This window comes from Cavia porcellus, unplaced genomic scaffold, assembly GCF_034190915.1.
Source record: "Cavia porcellus strain 051 isolate PalLab524CR breed Dunkin Hartley unplaced genomic scaffold, mCavPor4.1 scaffold_9, whole genome shotgun sequence".
NCBI lineage: Eukaryota > Metazoa > Chordata > Mammalia > Rodentia > Caviidae > Cavia > Cavia porcellus.
The window spans coordinates 69814249-69831840 of record NW_026947492.1 but is presented as its reverse complement, the minus strand read 5'-3'; the positions used below and the strand labels follow the sequence as shown (position 1 = coordinate 69831840).

General features: G+C 33.7%; 1 protein-coding gene across 1 annotated transcript; it reads left to right on the top strand.

Moving 5' to 3' along the window:
• Positions 1-9665: 9665 nt before the first annotated feature.
• On the top strand, positions 9666-10640 carry LOC100725014 (olfactory receptor 52N1). The gene has a single exon (XM_003465328.1). It carries the CDS (start codon positions 9666-9668, stop codon positions 10638-10640), a length of 975 nt encoding a protein of 324 aa, XP_003465376.1.
• Positions 10641-17592: the final 6952 nt, after the last annotated feature.

Genomic DNA, 17592 nt, shown 5'->3' with positions numbered 1-17592 from the left:
AAGAATGTATCCTAAAGAAAGAAAATATGATTTCCAGATGCCTTCAACTTGAAAGATTTTTAAAAATGAAATTCAGGTAAGCACTAAGAAGTATAGGAAATAGATGGATATAGTTGTCTTTCTATTAATTCGAATATTCTCGAAGGCAAACATAATGAACAGCAAATGATACAGGATTATATACTTGGGTGAAGCAATGTTGTTCATTCATGCAGATAAAATATCCTAAGAAGATAGTTGATTGCCATTAGAAATGATTGAACGAAAGGAACAGTACCTATGAGCTTATGAAGATATTAGAACTCCTTTTCATTAGTAGTTGTTAATCTAGAATTCATTTTCATGAGTAGATGCCATTAGTAGATGACTTACCATTTCCTAAGAAAGACTCCACCTGCCAAGAGCAGTAAAATTGTACTGTTATTGAATAGAAAGATGAGAAATAGTCTTTCTTGCAACATTATCTCTTTGGTACTTGGCATATCTTTATCAAGGAATCTCTTTTCTCCTCTGCCTGGACTGCTTTTGATTTCTCTACACTTCTTCTCTCATTTCAAAGAAATTTGCACCTCTCTTTGCTTCCATAATTATGAAGCGATAATACATTACCTGCTACATTCAGTCACTCTGACTCAAATTTTGCCTCAAATTTCTTCTGTTTACTAACATTTTTGATCATCTTATATATTTTTTATTTCCTAAATGATTGAAAATCAATGTAATGCCATTTATTTTTATATTCCCATTCATTACTGATTAAAAAAAAACATTTATAGGGGCTGGGGATTTAGCTCAGCGGCATAAGCGCCTGCTTTGCAAGCAGGCAGTCATGAGTTTGATCCCTGGTACCGATAAAAATGAAAACAAAAACAAAAACAAAAACAAAAACAAAAAAATTTGTGCGGAAAAACACTACTGAGGAATTCTAATAAATAAACAATATTTTCTCCCGGGATTTTCCAGTCAAAAGGACAAAATTTCCTTAGGGGCTTATAGGTAAATATCTCATAAGTGTCAGATAGTTTGTAAATTTAGTTTTAGTACATAAATTTAGTTTTCTGGAAATTATATTTAGGTCTATATTTTCCTATGTACATTTGCACGTAGGGAAAACAAACTCACAGATTTCCCCTGATGAGTCTTTCAAATAGTCTCTTCCAACTACTGAATTATAAACATGAAATTATGTCTGACTCCCCAGGGTTCCTCAATTTCAGTTTCATGCTTTTGTCTTAGCTGTATTCCTATGGCATGTATGTGTTTCAAAGCCGTCTCAAAAAATATAGTAAATAATCTCAGTACACATTCATCAAGTAGGTCATTTTATGTGAGCCCTGAACTAATCACATGTACGGCTTCTCTGCCTGTCCTCTCTTCAGTGGCAGAAATGCACCATTTAATACAGTTGTGATTTCATGCAGCAAATCTTGATTACCCTTAAGGAAACATAGAATACTGGACTGAAATTCTCCCAAAGTGAATATATTTCTCGATGGGAAGCAAAGAACAGCATGACCTCTCTTCCATATGGTCCATTGTATCTGTAGAAATGAGTGGCAGTTGTAGGAATGTGAAAGCAGTGAGAAGAAATCTAGTCTCCTATTAACCTTCTTCTTGACTAGGCAGCCACAGTGGGCAGAAACACAGAAAACATGAATATTTTTTCCCTTTGGCAGGGAACCAACCCATTTACTCAAGATGTAACACACACACACACACACACTTACGCACACACATACCATAAAATTTCTATATCAGAAAGCTGACTCCAAGAGCAAGAGTATACAAATTTTGCAGTGCCGTTCAGCTATGTATCTTCGTTTCTGAGTACAGAGTACATGAAAAATTTGTAGGCAAACTCTTCTCTTGAAATTAGTTGAGTTATAATATTAGTAGAGTTTAGTAAACAAGTGCTTAAACTAAAAAGTAAGCTAACAAATGACTTGCACAATTCCAAATCCTGGGCTCTAGTAGAAAGTTTCTCAAGCTGAAAACTCTTGGAATGACCATATACTTTAAACAATTCTTTTTCATGTTTTCTAATGAAAAGCAGGAAAAAATCAAGTAAAACTTCTTATAAATATTAGCACATTTTATACTGTGTACTAATAGATATGAAAGATTAAAACAGTCAGTTACCCATATAGAATTTATAAGTTGTGCATTGGCTTAGAAAGTATGACAATTTGTGCCAACCTGTCTAGTAAAACTTTTATGTATTTATGAAAGTGAGAAATGGATGAGTTTTAATTAATAATAAAGGAATATAAAGTTGTGGATAGTTTCCTGGTAAATAAAAGGCAGAATTTTCAGTGTTAAGTGAGATAAAATGGGTGTGAGAGGGTTCAGACCTTTATGTTACTATTTCTTTGAGAAAGGCTCTCCAATTCAGGCTTGACCTGAACTCCTTCTTGAGCACCATTCCCTGAGATACTCAACTGATCAACAGAATCTCCTAAGAGCGCAAATCTCCTTGACAGAAATGAGACTCCTAAAGTGCTGACTTGTGCATTTGACGCTAGGTTTAATGACTTTTTATAACATGACAGAAGGCATAAGTCACCTACTGCCTTTAGAATAACAGCTTTTGATAGATGATACCAGTGAAGTTTTTTTTCTATTGTATGTAAAATGAAATTATGAATTATGTTAAATTTGTTATTTATAACCTTCTGCTGCTGCTAAGTTACCTCATTTGATGAATGATTATAGTGGTTGTCTAAAACTCTGCTTCAACTATTAAATGCAGTCATTCATATAAATATGATCACATTAATTTTCATTTCTTATGTTAACAGAAGAGCAAAATTGTCAGTTGGTTAAATAACATCACGAAATTATATTTCAAAGTAAATCATTTACTATGTGTTACTATGCATTAAATGCATTGATTGATTTACTTAGTAACATGAGTCTTGTTTTGGACCTAAAATTTTATTTTTATGTCTTCACAAGAATTTTGTATATGAGTTATGTAGCTTCATTACTGAGTTTAAGCATGTTTCTCTTTCTATTGTCTCTAAAAGAGCTCATTTCTTATTGAAGTACTGGAAAAACTCATCCCAACTTCTGATCATGGCAATGTTTTGATGAACATAGCACATGATTTCTCCACCTCAACTCTGCTATGTTATTTTCTGACATTGGTTGTATACTTTTCCCCTTCATTCCACTGTCTGCTCAAGTCATTGAGGCCTCTCTGAAACCCTCGTGTTTTTTTGCTCTTTCTCTAGAATGTCCTTCAGTATTTTTTGTAGGGTTGGATTGGTGGTCATGAACTTTTCCAGTTCTTCTTTTTCATGGAAGCATCTTGTTTCTCCATTAATTTTGAAAGACAGTTTTTTAGGGTACAACAATCTGGATTAGAGGTTATTTTCTTTCAGGGTTTGGAATACTTTGCTCCAAAGTCTTCTTGATTTTATTGTTTGTGTTGAGAACTCTGTCATGATTTTGATGGATTTTCCTTTATAGGTAATCTTGGGAAGTTTTCCTTAATTATTTCTGTGAATAGCCTTTGTATTTCACTTGTGTTGACCCCCAGGTTCTTCACTCACATTTTTTATTCTTAAGTTATAGATCCTCTTGTCATCTTCTTACCTTTGTATTGTTACTTCCTTGTTCCTTGTTATTTTTTTTTGGGGGGGTTATTACTCCCACAGTTCTTATTCCTTTTTTTTGAAGAAAGTAAAACCAAATGTGACATACCAGGACAGAGTCAGTCAAATCAAAAGGATGGACATAATACATAATGTAAAAACAAAATACAAGGTGATCAACAATGGTTACCATAATGCCTCTTGTTATCTTAAAAAGAATTGCCTATATCAACAGTTATAATAAAATTGAACAAAACAGTAAAGAATAAGACCAATAAAACCAAAACATTGGAGATATTAGAGGACTTCAAAAGAAGATAATAGTCAACCAGAATGGGCTTCACAATGAATCGTATTGTCTTCATAGTTGTTGCCTGTACTTTCAAACTTGGTACTATCAAGCATAACAGAATAGAGGAAAATCAGTCACAACAAGATGGTGAGAGCAATACAGAGTTTCAAATCAAGTTAATAGGAAATCAAAGTGTGTTACTATAATATATCCTACTATTTTTAATTTATTTTTCCCTTACTTAAAAGGATAAACAAGAAAAAGTAGATAATAAAAAGGAGATTGAGATATTTGAAGGCATAACAACAAAACAGCGCAGGTCAAAACATAGCCATTTAAGCAAAATAGTGTTTCTCTACAAGATAATCTTGACATAATAGTAGTTACCATAGTGTCTCTTCCCTTAAAATCTTTGGGTATAACTTCGTATATTGTAGCATCAGACATATCAAGACAATGTAAAACCATTCAAGAGAATGACAGTATTACAGGGTATTTAGAATGAACTAACAGAAAATGAACAATTGTTTCTGTATAATCTCCTTGTCTATAAAAGTTTTTGTTTATATTATCACATATAATAAAACCCAATAAGGTACAACATGTTAAAACCGATGGAGACAGAAGAACAAAAGCTTGATGGGACTTCAAAACAAGAGGATATTAAATCAGCACTACCTATTACGATGTTTTGTTTTCTCCAAATGGCTGTTCCTATCATGTTCCTTGTTATTTTTAAGAGATCTTCCCTTTTGCAATCACGCATTGCAAACCTGTCTTCAAGTTTTGATAGTCTATCATTAGTTTCTTTCAAGCAATTTTGTCAGCTTTCAATGGATTGTTAATTTCCTGATAGTCTCTTTGAATTTGTTTCATGTATTCTAGATTTTTAAAAATTCTTCACCAAAAGTTTCCCTCCTTTTTCTGTGTTCCTCCATTCTTCCATCTGTGTCTTCTTTAGATGTGCTTAGCATTTATTTTACTAAACTTCTTATATCTTGCTTTATTTCTATTAGTATTTCTGTTTTGAGTTCTTCAATAATTTCATAAATTCATAAGTTCTTCAATAAGTTCTTCAATAATTTCATAAGTTCTTCAATAATTTCAATAATTTCATAAGTTCAATAATTTCATAAGTTCTTCAATAATTTCTTTATGTTAGCTGATGCTGCTTTCAATACTGCAGTTATGCTGCATGAAAGGAAGTAACTCAGTAGTGATTAGCACAGTGTTGTTATGCTTAGGGTGAAACTATATGTCCAAGAACTTCCTTCTCCTACATGACTGAGCTGGAGAGGTCCAGAGGAGGAGTTTACATGACATTTTAAAGGCAGAACTGAAGGTGTGTCCATTACTTTGGAAGGTTGTGAGAGGTCTATGTGTTCAAGATGCAGAATGGATTGTTTATTTGTGCTCATTTTTATTCTACCCCCAATGTAGCATGAATATTCACAACAGGCTTATTTGTGATAACTGCAACAGGAAACAAATGAACAAATGAACACCTGTCAATACAGGTGAAACAATCAATAAATATGTATGGTATAGTCATACAATGGCTTACTATAAAGAATTTACACATTTTGGATTTTATTACTCCTTAGTTCTTATTACTTTTTTGGGGGGGATCATTGAACACAGCTGTTTTCAGTCTCTCTGTTTGAATGTCTACTTTGTATTCTTTGATACTGTGATTTGAGCAACTATTTCTAAGATGATAATATGTAATCTATTAACAGGTGATTTCTTACTGTTATTTTTTTTGTAGTTCTGTATTATGTGTAACCTTACACTGCTTTGTTTTGTTTTGTGTTTTTCTCTTTTTCCTCTTAAATAATAATAAAAAAAAAGAATTTAGAAAGAGTAATTCACCTGTAAAAAATGGATAGATATTATAAATATGATGTTGTATGAAAAAACAAGATGTGAGAGAGTAGATCATAATGTTCTTTTTATATCAATCCATTATCAAAACAGTAATCAGTGTATATTTGGGTCTTGAAATGTGGTTGAGATTGACTGAGTAGGGGTATAGGAAAATTTGGGGGCGATGACATTTCATATCATATTGGTAAACATATACATGTTAAAATTTTATAAACTTCATTTTTATAATGTCTTACTTCATGGGAATTTCATATAAATAAACATAAAACAATGCTTCTAACAAAACTGAATAATCATATGATCATGTTAGTAGATACAAGAATATATTATAAAATTCAAAGTCCATTCATAAAAATATTAACAGTCTCTAAGACTGAGGGTAGAACTCAGTAGTAAAGTGTATGCCTAGTATGGGAAAGATTTGATCACCAATATTGTAAACAAAAAAATAAAGATATTCATAATAATCTACCCTATACACAATGGTTAATCATTTTATATAATCCAGGATTTTCTTAGCAGCAATAAGTATTTTAAATGACATTTCAAGGTTATATATAGGAGTATATTTGAAAATAAAGATGATGCTTTATTATCAGTAGGTGCATACAAATAAGAATGCCATAGGCATTTAGCCAAATATCCATCCTGAATAAGGAATACACTATTATTTCACAATAGTTTTACTGCTGCACTGTTGTGCTTCTGCTTGTGCTGCAAATCTACATCTTCATATGATCTTTTGGAGTCAAGTTTCTTTACCCTCAGTAAATTTAATTTTCCTGAGTCATTTGGAATCACCACAGCTATCTATTATTTCACTCCTGGAAAATATTGCACAGGAGGGAGATCCCAACCACTGAAAAGGCAAGAAAAAACACATTAGAACAGCAAAGGAGAAAACAAAATGTTCATTTTCACAGACATTTTGATGGTTTATATCTAGCTTTGCCCAAATAATTTATACCTAAACTGTTATAATTAAAGGAATTTATCAATCATATATATATGGTTTCTTTGTGTCCTTGATGAATATATAGTGTATATATATGCATATACATACACATTTCAATTGCTAGTATGTCATCATTTATATTCAAGAAACATTTTAGTACCAATTGTGTGCCTGATGTTGAACTATACTTTTAGATGTTAGTCTATCTCCCCAATAGATTTAATTCTGAAAGTTCAAACCAATTCAGACCTATGGTTGCTATTTAAATTATCTAAGAGTTATGCCCTCTGGAATTCTAGATTGTAAGGAGGGACAAATCTTAAGACAACTCCCAATGGCTCAGTGCCCTTAACTTCCAGATATATCTGATTCTCAAATTTATTTTTTTCTCATAATGTAGCCATTTATACATGCACATATCTATGGGAAGTCAGTTCTCTGGTATTATAGTAGAATGACAAAGTAACAACTGAGTTTTCCTTATTGGAAAACACTCACAGAAAATAGAATGTTTCTTCTATTTTCCCTCCAAAGTCTCAATATAGATCTTGTATTTTTCCTGCAGGATCAAGATCTTCAGACAGACATGAATGTAACTTAATCCTTGGATACAAACAGTTTGTTGAGAAACTTCAGTAGCTTTCAGGGTAAGCAGATTTCTGAAATGGAGCTGAATTCTTCTTATTAAGGGAATTGGGTACATTAAAGGAATGGGAGAATGAATAAGAGAGTTGTCATATAATGTTACCTCCTAACTTTTAATAGGGCATAAAGATTGATTTTATATTCTGGTATGTAGGTTATTTTTAAACGTTGGATACAATGTTCACATTTTAACTACTGAAATACAACTACTACAGGGAATATATTTTACAAGGTAATACTGCTGAATGTGACAGATAACAACACTCCTGAGAAAAAAGAATTTATCTTAGCATAAATAGGAGAGTGATGAGGTATTATTCCATAATTTTCTATTTCTTGTCTTCTCTTAATTTCAGGGAATTACTTCCATTATAGTCATGATGTTTTAATGACTTTTCAATTCAAAATGAACCTATAAGTAATCTGTTTAGTATATATCTTTTGAAAAATAAGGCTATAAAATCAATAAACACATTATGAAAGGAAAGGCAATTTTGTACAACCTTAAATTTCAAATAGAAATCCTGTTGGTGTGCCTCTTATGTACTAAGATGTGCTATAAATTTCAACATTGATTTTTTTAAAAAATTATTTAAAAAGAAAAAGAGAAAAAACAAAACAAAGCGGTGCAAGGGTACAAGTAATACAGAACTACAAAAAAAAAAGAAAGTAAGAAATCACAGTTAATAGATTACATATTATCATCTTAGAGATAGTTGCTCAAATCACAGTATCAAAGCATACAAAGTGGATATTCAAACAATGAGACTGCAAACAGTTGTGTTCAATGATCCAACCAAAAACATTAATATGGTCAGCTATTTAACACCCCTAAATACACTTGCTGTTGTATCCTTTAGAACTCTTTTTCCCCCTCTCTTTTTTACAATGAAATTTACACATTTTGGGTTTTATTACTCCTTAGTTATTATTACTTTTTTTGGAAGAGAATAAAGTCAAATATGGCAAAACAAAGCTGTCAGTCAAAACCAAGGACAGACATAGCACATGATGTAAAACAGAGTACAAGGTTATCCCAATGGTTATCAAAAATGTCTCTTGTTTCCTTAAAAAGAATTGTCTATGTCATTAGATATTATAAATCAACATTGATTTTTAAAAAATCAGCCTGTTTATTTTTCCTCCAGTGTCCTCTTTTAAGGATGATTCTCATCATCACACTATTTTTTCTTTATTTGTTTTTATTACTTTTGATCTGCAACTTCTGGCTCAGTGTAGCCCACATCTTCAAACTGTTGCATTGTGTGTACATCCATTGCACATTCACAGCTTTGCTTTTCCTCATCACATAACATCACATCAAATATTCTACTACTCATGAATATCTTTGACCTCCTTAATACCTCTTAGTCAGTAGACTTTTAAAAATATATTAAGTTTCTTCTTTATTTCAGAAAACTTATTTTTAGAAATTACATGCCTTCAGAAAAATTAGACTCTATGGCTCTCTGAAATTGTTATATGGTTAGAAAATAAAGAACCATGTTCTAAATGGCATGTCCTTGGTTTCACTAAAGCTGATAAGCATCTTTATTTTCATTGAATTGGACTCCAGAGTCCATTGGACTACTCACTAATCTTAGAAACACTTTGTTTACTCATGTATTTACTACAATGATTCATCACCTATTTACTTCAGCACTAATCAGATAGTTAGTCTGTAATGACATTAAGGAGGAATATGTTTTTAAGATCATTCACTGATTTTAATTAAAGGAAGCTATTGGCACAAGGGTTGATTTATATTTTTCTTCATTTATGTATTTTCGAAACTTTTTAAAAAGGATACTTAGAGCTCAAACTATATTGAAGCCATGCAAATATGTTCATTAGTTCCACTTGATTAGCTTTCAGTGATGAACCCCATAAGTCTGCTAACATTTCAGAATTGTCTAGGAATTTCTAACATACATGAGAGCACTTGGAACACAGTAAATGTTTAAAATCTTTGTTCATCCTGTTTTTCAGTGAGAGATCTATTTCAACCTGGGCAATGGACTACATGATAACTAGACACAGACAGATCCAGACAAACTGACCAAATTCAACTTGTCTTGTTAACATCTCATGATCAGGACATAGACTCAAACAGAGTGTGTATCAAATATTAAATCTAGAATACATATGGTCACTGATCCACAATAAAAAAAACTTGACCAGTCTGGAGAAAATTATGCATAACCTTGTTAGCTATGCTCTGTTTTTTATTTTCTTTCTACTTACAGAAATAGTTCAGTAGTAGCTCTATTATGATTTTCCAACAGTCATTATGTCATTTCTAAATGGGACCAGCTTTACTCCAGCTTCATTCATCCTAAATGGCATCCCTGGTCTGGAGGAAGTTCACCTGTGGATCTCGCTTCCCCTGTGCACCATGTACAGCATTGCTCTTACAGGAAACTTTGGACTTATATACCTCATCCACACAGAAGCATCCTTGCACAAACCTATGTACATCTTCCTGGCCCTTCTTTCCTTTACAGACGTGCTCATGTGTACCAGCACTGTTCCCAACACTCTTTGCATATTCTGGTTCAACCTCAAGGTAATAGATTTCAAAGCCTGCCTGGTGCAGATGTTCTTTGTACACACATTCACAGGGATGGAGTCTGGGGTGCTCATGCTCATGGCTCTGGACCGCTTTGTGGCCATCTGCTATCCCCTGCGCTATGCTACTATCCTCACTAATGTGGTCATTGCTAAGGCTGGGCTCCTCACTTTTCTCAGAAGTGTGATGCTTATCATCCCTTTCACTTTCCTCACCAAGGGTCTGCCATATTGCAGGGGCAATATCATCCCCCACACCTACTGTGACCACATGTCTGTTGCCAAGATATCCTGTGGGAATGTTCAAGTCAATGCCATTTATGGTCTGATGGTTGCCATCCTAATTGGGGGCTTTGACATCCTGTGCATCACAATCTCCTACACTATGATTCTTCGGGCAGTTGTGAATTTATCATCAGCAGATGCTCGACAGAAAGCCTTCAGCACCTGCACCGCTCACATCTGTGCCATTGTCATCACCTATGTCCCAGCCTTCTTTACCTTCTTCACACATCGCTTTGGGGGACACACTATTCCTTCCCATATACACATCATTATGGCTAATCTCTATCTACTCATGCCTCCCACAATGAACCCTATTGTGTATGGGGTGAAAACGAAGCAGATACGAGAGTGTGTCATTAGGTTCTTACTTAAAGAAAGGGATAATCTTTCTTCAGATTATAGACTTAAATAGACTATTCTGAGAAGTTAGCATTAACCAAGTTGAGATCACCACACCAATAAGGAATCCTCTAAAGTAAACTGTATACATGGCCACTTGGAGTACATTCACCTAGCTCAGATGTTTCTACAGCCATGTTTATGCCAGTAAAGGTTTTCTGTTGCAAAATTCAAAGGCTCTTAGAGGACCTCATAGAGGACTTCAATGTTCACTTCATTTAATCTTCACAGACAAGTATACCTGTCCTGAAAGATAATAAGCACTCGTTGTGACATAGTGGTTAGGTCTCTAAGAATGGAGTTAAATATTTAAAAATGTTTAAATCACTGGCAACATATAATCCATATTTATTAATATCTGTGGTAGTTTATTTATCTCAGTTTCCTCCTGCTGAACTCATTTGAAATTTATTCTTGCATTTCAGTTTTATCTTTTCCTTACTATTCCAAGTTTTCCAGCTGTATCTAGATGCAATTCATGTATATCAACAAATTAGTGTATTTTGATATATTTTCACAAAAACATTGCAACAGATCTAAATTTCAGCATATTGATAATGCCCAAGAACCAGAAATAATTCCATTGTCCATCAACATTCAACTAACTAGTGAACAAACAAACTGTGGTTGATTCAAATATATAGATAATTGAAAGAGGCAAGAAGTGTATGCTATATATTTTCATTTATCTAAGGCATAGAATGAGGCCACACTTTAGGACAGTGTTTAGGTTTGAGAATGAGAGACAAGAGAAGGGGGACATTCTCCAGTTCCTGACCTAGACAACAGGAATAATGTATCTATTTTTGCGTTTACACATGAAGCTGCTCTTTGGATGTGTGCTTTTTGTGCACGCGTTCTCTCCTGTGAAATGTTTATTGATCACAACTCGTATTGAACACATAGTGTGACTACCTAACTGTGAAATAGTTCTTGCCTCCTATACTTTTGGTACATGGCTTAGAAAGTATGTATATGTTCTTTTCTTTCAGAAGTGTGTTATACTTGGTAGACATTTTATGTCCATATTTGTACACAAGCAATAAAACCAGTATCACATTAAAAATTTCAACTTCTATCTTGAAAATGTCCTTTTATTTTTTCCAGAAATGACTTCTTAAAAATGTGTGTGTATACATATATGCTTTTGCAGTTCTTTCTAGTGATTATTTTGTACTTCAGTCTATGTTTGATAACAATATGCAATATATTAATTTCTAATTTTTAAAAATTCTGTACCATTTTATCCTTTATTTTGAAATTCTATATCAGTTTTATCCTTTGTTTGTTTGTTTTTAAAATAAAAAAATCTGTTTGAACTCTACTTAGATAGCAAACTAGTCCATTATACACAATAAAACTTAATCAAATTTTTATTCTCTATTAAGATATTGTTTAATACATATATAATCACATACAAATTACTTGTGTATACATTTTCTTCTCCAAATTTAAAAGTTTATTACTTATATATTTCTAATTTCTGTATTCAAGTGTTTGCTACTTGCTATGATTCTGTAAGTGTTCCTGGATGTATTTATAATTTGGTTGCAACAATTAAACATTACTAAATAATACTTGAATTACCATGGTTATATACATACTGAATACAAATATTGGTTACCTTACAGTCAGATCAGATTATAATTTCTTCTCTCTTGGTTCCATACCGTCATCTTTATCATTCCTAAAATATTTCCAGGATCAATATTTTTCAGAGATATCTGAGAATATGCAGTACTGATCAAATACAAAAGGATTTGTGTGGAAAAGAAGGGAATAAATGAATAGAAAATCAGTTTTATCACAGACAAAACAAATTCTAGTAAAATTACCTAAGAAAAAGAAAATGAAGTTTTTAAAGCCAAGCATAATAGTGCATGACTTTAATCTCAGCTTTTTGGGAGACTGAGGCAGGGTAATTATTAGTTTAAAGTCAAAACTTTAACTGAGGGTGTCATGGTCTGTCTCAAAACAAACAAACAAGAAAAAAAATCTTTTAAAGATAAAAAGCAGAGACATTTAGATTATATGTCCAAGAGGCCAAATGTTGCCATTTGAATTTACATTAAATTAAAAATGGAATAATTCATCCAAACAAGTATACGATGTTTTTAACTTAAATTTTGTTTTTGAATGTTGTGTAACAGGTGTGTTTGTGATATTGGGAGTACAATGTGTGCATATTGTTTTGTGATCAAATGCTTAAACACTTGCCATTCCTTACTGATGACAACACTTCAAATCCTTTCTTGCAACGATTGGAAACTGCGCAGCACATGCCTGTTAAGTCCAGCATGTTTTGTAGTAGAGCTGTGAGTGCCACTGGTACTACCTGGATATAGCAGAACACTCCTGGCCACAGCCTGCCCCCTGTCAAGCCTCCATCATTTTTCCCAGTCTCTGGTAGCCACTGTCCTATTCACAATTTCTAAAGGATCAGCTTTTTTAGATTCCACACAGACTTGAAATGTGGCAGCACTTGTCTTTTTGTGGCGAGGTGATTTAAATTGACACAGTGTCCTTTAGGTGCATCTAGGTTGCTGTGACAGGGTTTCATCCTTTAATAGGTGCATAGTAGTCCATAATCTGTATACAGATATATAATATTTTCTTTGTTGAATTGTATGTTGACAAACACTTAGTTTTATTTCATCTCTCAGCTAAAATTACACATTTTAAAACTATTTTCATATTCTTGTTTTTTTTTTTTTTTGTCTTTTTTCTTTTTATCGGTACCAGGGAGTGAACTCACAACTGCCTGCTTGCAAGGCAGGTGCTTATGCTGCTGAGCTAAATCCCCAGCCCCCTCATATTCTTAAACAACTATTTTTTCACTTTACAGGAAATCATATGGCCAACTACACAGAGAACAATTTTAACTCATTTTTCCATTTTATTAAAATAAAAGCCATGTTAGCACATACCACAAAATTCAAATGTTAACCACTTCAAAATACACAATTGAGTGGCTTTCAGTATGTTCACAATGCTATGTACCTATCACTAGTACATAATTTCAGAATATTTTAAAGGAATGCTAAAAAAAAACCCCTCAACAACCATTACTGAGTCTCTCTTTGTGCTTCATCATCTGGCAATAAATCATTTGTGTTCTGCTTTTATGGATTTACCTGCTTTGAGTTTTCACATAAGTGCAGTTCTAGAACAGGTAGCCTTTTATGTGTGGCATTCATCAATCAGCACAGTGTTTAAAGTGTGTGTGTGAGTGTGTGTGTGTGTATGTGTGTGTATGTGTGTGTGTGTGTGTGTGTGTGTGTGTGAGAGAGACATCATGCACCAGTACTTATCCTTGTTCATTTGGTTTCTGAGAGTTATTATTTATTTTTTTCTTACTACACAAAACTTTAATTTGATTTTTATACAATTTGACTTTGTTACCTCTTTAACCAAATCAAATCTTTGTGAGAAAGAGTCTCACTATGCAGTTCAGGCTGGCCTTGAATTTAGGCTTCCAGTGTTCTGGGATTACAGGCATTACAACCAACAACTCAGACAGCAACTCGCAGGAGAACCCACGATGCCTCCTTAAGGCCTCAACCCTCAGCACCTCCCTTATTCTCCACCTTTTTATCCTGCCAACCCTCCTCAGGTGGAGCATGTTCACTCAATGCCATGCTGGTGTAATTCAGCTGGTGTTAAGTTGACCACCAGTTCTTAATCCATAACAAGAGTTAACATTATTTAGGTGATGGATAAATAAGAGGCATCGAGTTGCTCTTTATTCATCTTTTCTGTTTACCTTCTTGTTTTGCACTGAAGGATGATGTAAGAGACAGCACGGAAGACAACTTCTGGTAATAGCAAAGCAACACAGAATGAACATGTTATTTGGTATTCTTCAAATATCTCAACCCGTGTAATAATAAAATGATTTAGTCCACAGAAGTGGATACAAATAGCAACTAGCCATTTAGGAATATTTTCTAAAAAGAAAGGAGAAATGCTTTTGGCACTGAAACTTGGTTTTTATTCTGCTAGATCACAGTACTTTGTGTAGTTGTTTCTTATTTTCCACTCACTAGCCACTGGCATTGTCTACTATGTGATCTTGGAATGCTCCATTCTTTGCTGTGCTCTTATGCCCTACTCCACCAAATCTACTTTCAGTCTTCACTCTCATCAGAAATACAGACTTACTCAGGAAGAGGATGGATATCCCCCTTTGAATCACAGTAACATGATGCCATTAGGAAAGCTGGCTTGCATTAAGAGATATATTAATCAATGGAATTCATCTCTTTTGATATTTTAACATCATGGCATTATCAAAAGTCTATTTATGATGTGTGATCACAATCTAAAAAGTTGAAATTTTAAAATTATTTCAGCCAAAGCACGATGCTATTAATTTCCTTCAAAATCCTCCCTTTCACTGTGATCACATCCATTACTGCTGCAACTTTCTTAAGCATTTCTGGAGAAACTCTTCCCTGAGTATCCGTAATGTCATAGTCCAGGATTCCTCAGTTTTTGAAATCAGTTAAAATATTTACAATTCACAATATTTTGACTTTGGGAAGAGTCAGAGGCCACAAATTGCTGATCTGATAAATAAGGTAGATGAGGACATGTTGTAATCTTCTTTGACAGAAATTGCTGCAAATAGTTTGAATGTGTTTAGCATATTAAGGCGTACATGAAAATACACTCACAAAGAGGACTTAAATGTGTCTGAGAGTAGCAAGAATGACAGGATAAGAATGTTTAAAGTGAGGGAGAATATTTTGAGGGAGTTTAATGGCAATGTGTCTTTTACAATAATAGCATTTAAAAAATTTTTTTAAACACTCACTGTAAACTGCATGTTGGGGTGCACATGTGTAATTTGAGCACTTAGGAGGCTGAGGCAGGACGATTGCTATGAGTTCAATGCCAGCCAGGACTATCTAGTGCATTCAAGGCCAACCTGAACTACAAGATGAGACCCTGTTTCAAATGACTGTTACAGTTGTTCATGCATCATGTGGCTTTTTCTCAGTTCGATAGAATTATATATGTGCATGTATATGTTTTAAAACATGGACACAAGTCCTAAATAAGCTATAATTAAGGTCACTGTGGTGACTTCTATTGTTTATACAAGTGGTCCTCCAGAAGCATTCACTGTGATATAATTTTACATTTTATCTGAGATTGGATCTCTACTTTACAATGTATTATTGAACTGTAATCCTCGACTAAATCTTAAGGGGCTGAGGAGTGGAGTATAAGTGAGAGCATACTGGCTTGACATACCATCCCTAGGTCCACATAAAGATAGATTCTGAAAATAATAAGTACTCTTCCGAATAATTTTGCATAGGGGAACACAGGCACCAACATATCAGGGAAGAATGTACACTTCTCTGATGTAGGATTGATTGTGTAAGCTGACCACACCCAAAACTAGAGTTATAAGTGAACTAGATAGGTTGAGACATTTTTCTAGTGATATGATTAATAAAATATCAATAAAAAAGCTTTCTGCAACAAAATCAGACAGTATGTAATGTCTAAGAGGTACAATTTGAACTTGACAGTAGGGAAAGTTTGAAAGCCTAAGGTAAGATGGGCACACTGGTCTTGAGAAAAGGTGAAAGTTGGTGGGTTCTTGGATAAATTTGTCTATGGGAAACATCAGGTGTCCACTTCTCAGTGAAGCCAGCACTGTGTGGAACTCAGAATGCAAAGGCCCTGACACTTGCGTTGCACTCGAATCCCTAGGAGCCCTTTTTGCTGGAAAGTTATGAAATCTCACTCATTTTAGTTCTCTTCTCTGAATTCATGACTGCCTTTTTTTAAAACTTCTATTGGTATGTGTTTGCAGTATGTAATAATCATGTTGGTTCTCGGGAGTTGATACACGTTTGTGACACATCTCTGTTCTTTATTTTCCACCATCCTTGTATTTTGCCAGAATCCAATTCATGTATTTCTCTTATAAACCCTTGTCATGTATACAGATTAAAAATAAGACTATTAAAAAGAAATAAAAATCTGGATTTCTGACAATGTTAAAGAAAATTAGGGTATATTCTAGCTTCTATGCACTATAACAAAGCCTCTAGCTAATATGCCTAAAACTAATTACCACAGTAAAATCTGGCAGCAGTTCATTTGCCTGTTTTATGTGCTTCAGTACTCAATTTGGTGTTAAAATCATAAACCAAATTCAGTCAGACCCAGGTCCTCAAGATAAACATAAAAATTCCCCAGAAGAATCCAGCAACATACACATATGCAGGGAAGACCTTTGAAGCCTAAATCCCTTATTTTCATAGGACAGAAACAAACCTTTAAAGGAAAACCCCAAGGGTTTATTTCAGAGCTTTGGGGACATAAATGCTAGTATGTGACTAAATATAGTATTTATTGGAGGAAATAAAAAGTGAGAGATTTCTATCCTTACTACCTTCCATATTTGATTAATGTGTGATCTTCATATGCTTAGGCCCATACTCGTGCGTGTGTGTGGCCACATGCAGGGGGTGGGACTCGGTAACGAAGACCTAGTAATTTAAATGACTAATCATGATTTTCTATTTCAGAACTGTTTTTTCTGCTTAAGATCATGCAGGAAACAAGTAGAACTCATTAAAATACACAGCGCTTTACATTCACACACTTTCACATTCCTCTCTCGTTTCACGATTTCATGTGTTTCATGAATAAAGACATTCAGTGCTTAGTACTTCTTCAAGATGGCCTATTAATCATGGAAAATGTATTAGATAACATGGGTGCTGGTTTTCAAGAAATTTATTTTCAAATGATATTGGTAATGAATGGTATGACATCATAGAAATTCTCCAAATATTAAGTACATATGCAAATCTTAGGGATGAAAAAGATGCCATATTTTAAAATCATAATAATGATCTTGATAACAACAACAATAAAACAATGAATAATTCAAGTTCCACATACACTTAAATAGAGAAATAGAGCTTGTGATTTTTAAG

What these genes read in the sequence shown, in the direction of transcription:
- LOC100725014 (XM_003465328.1), top strand. Translation starts at nt 9,666, where the DNA reads ATGTCATTTCTAAATGGGACCAGCTTTACTCCAGCTTCATTCATCCTA.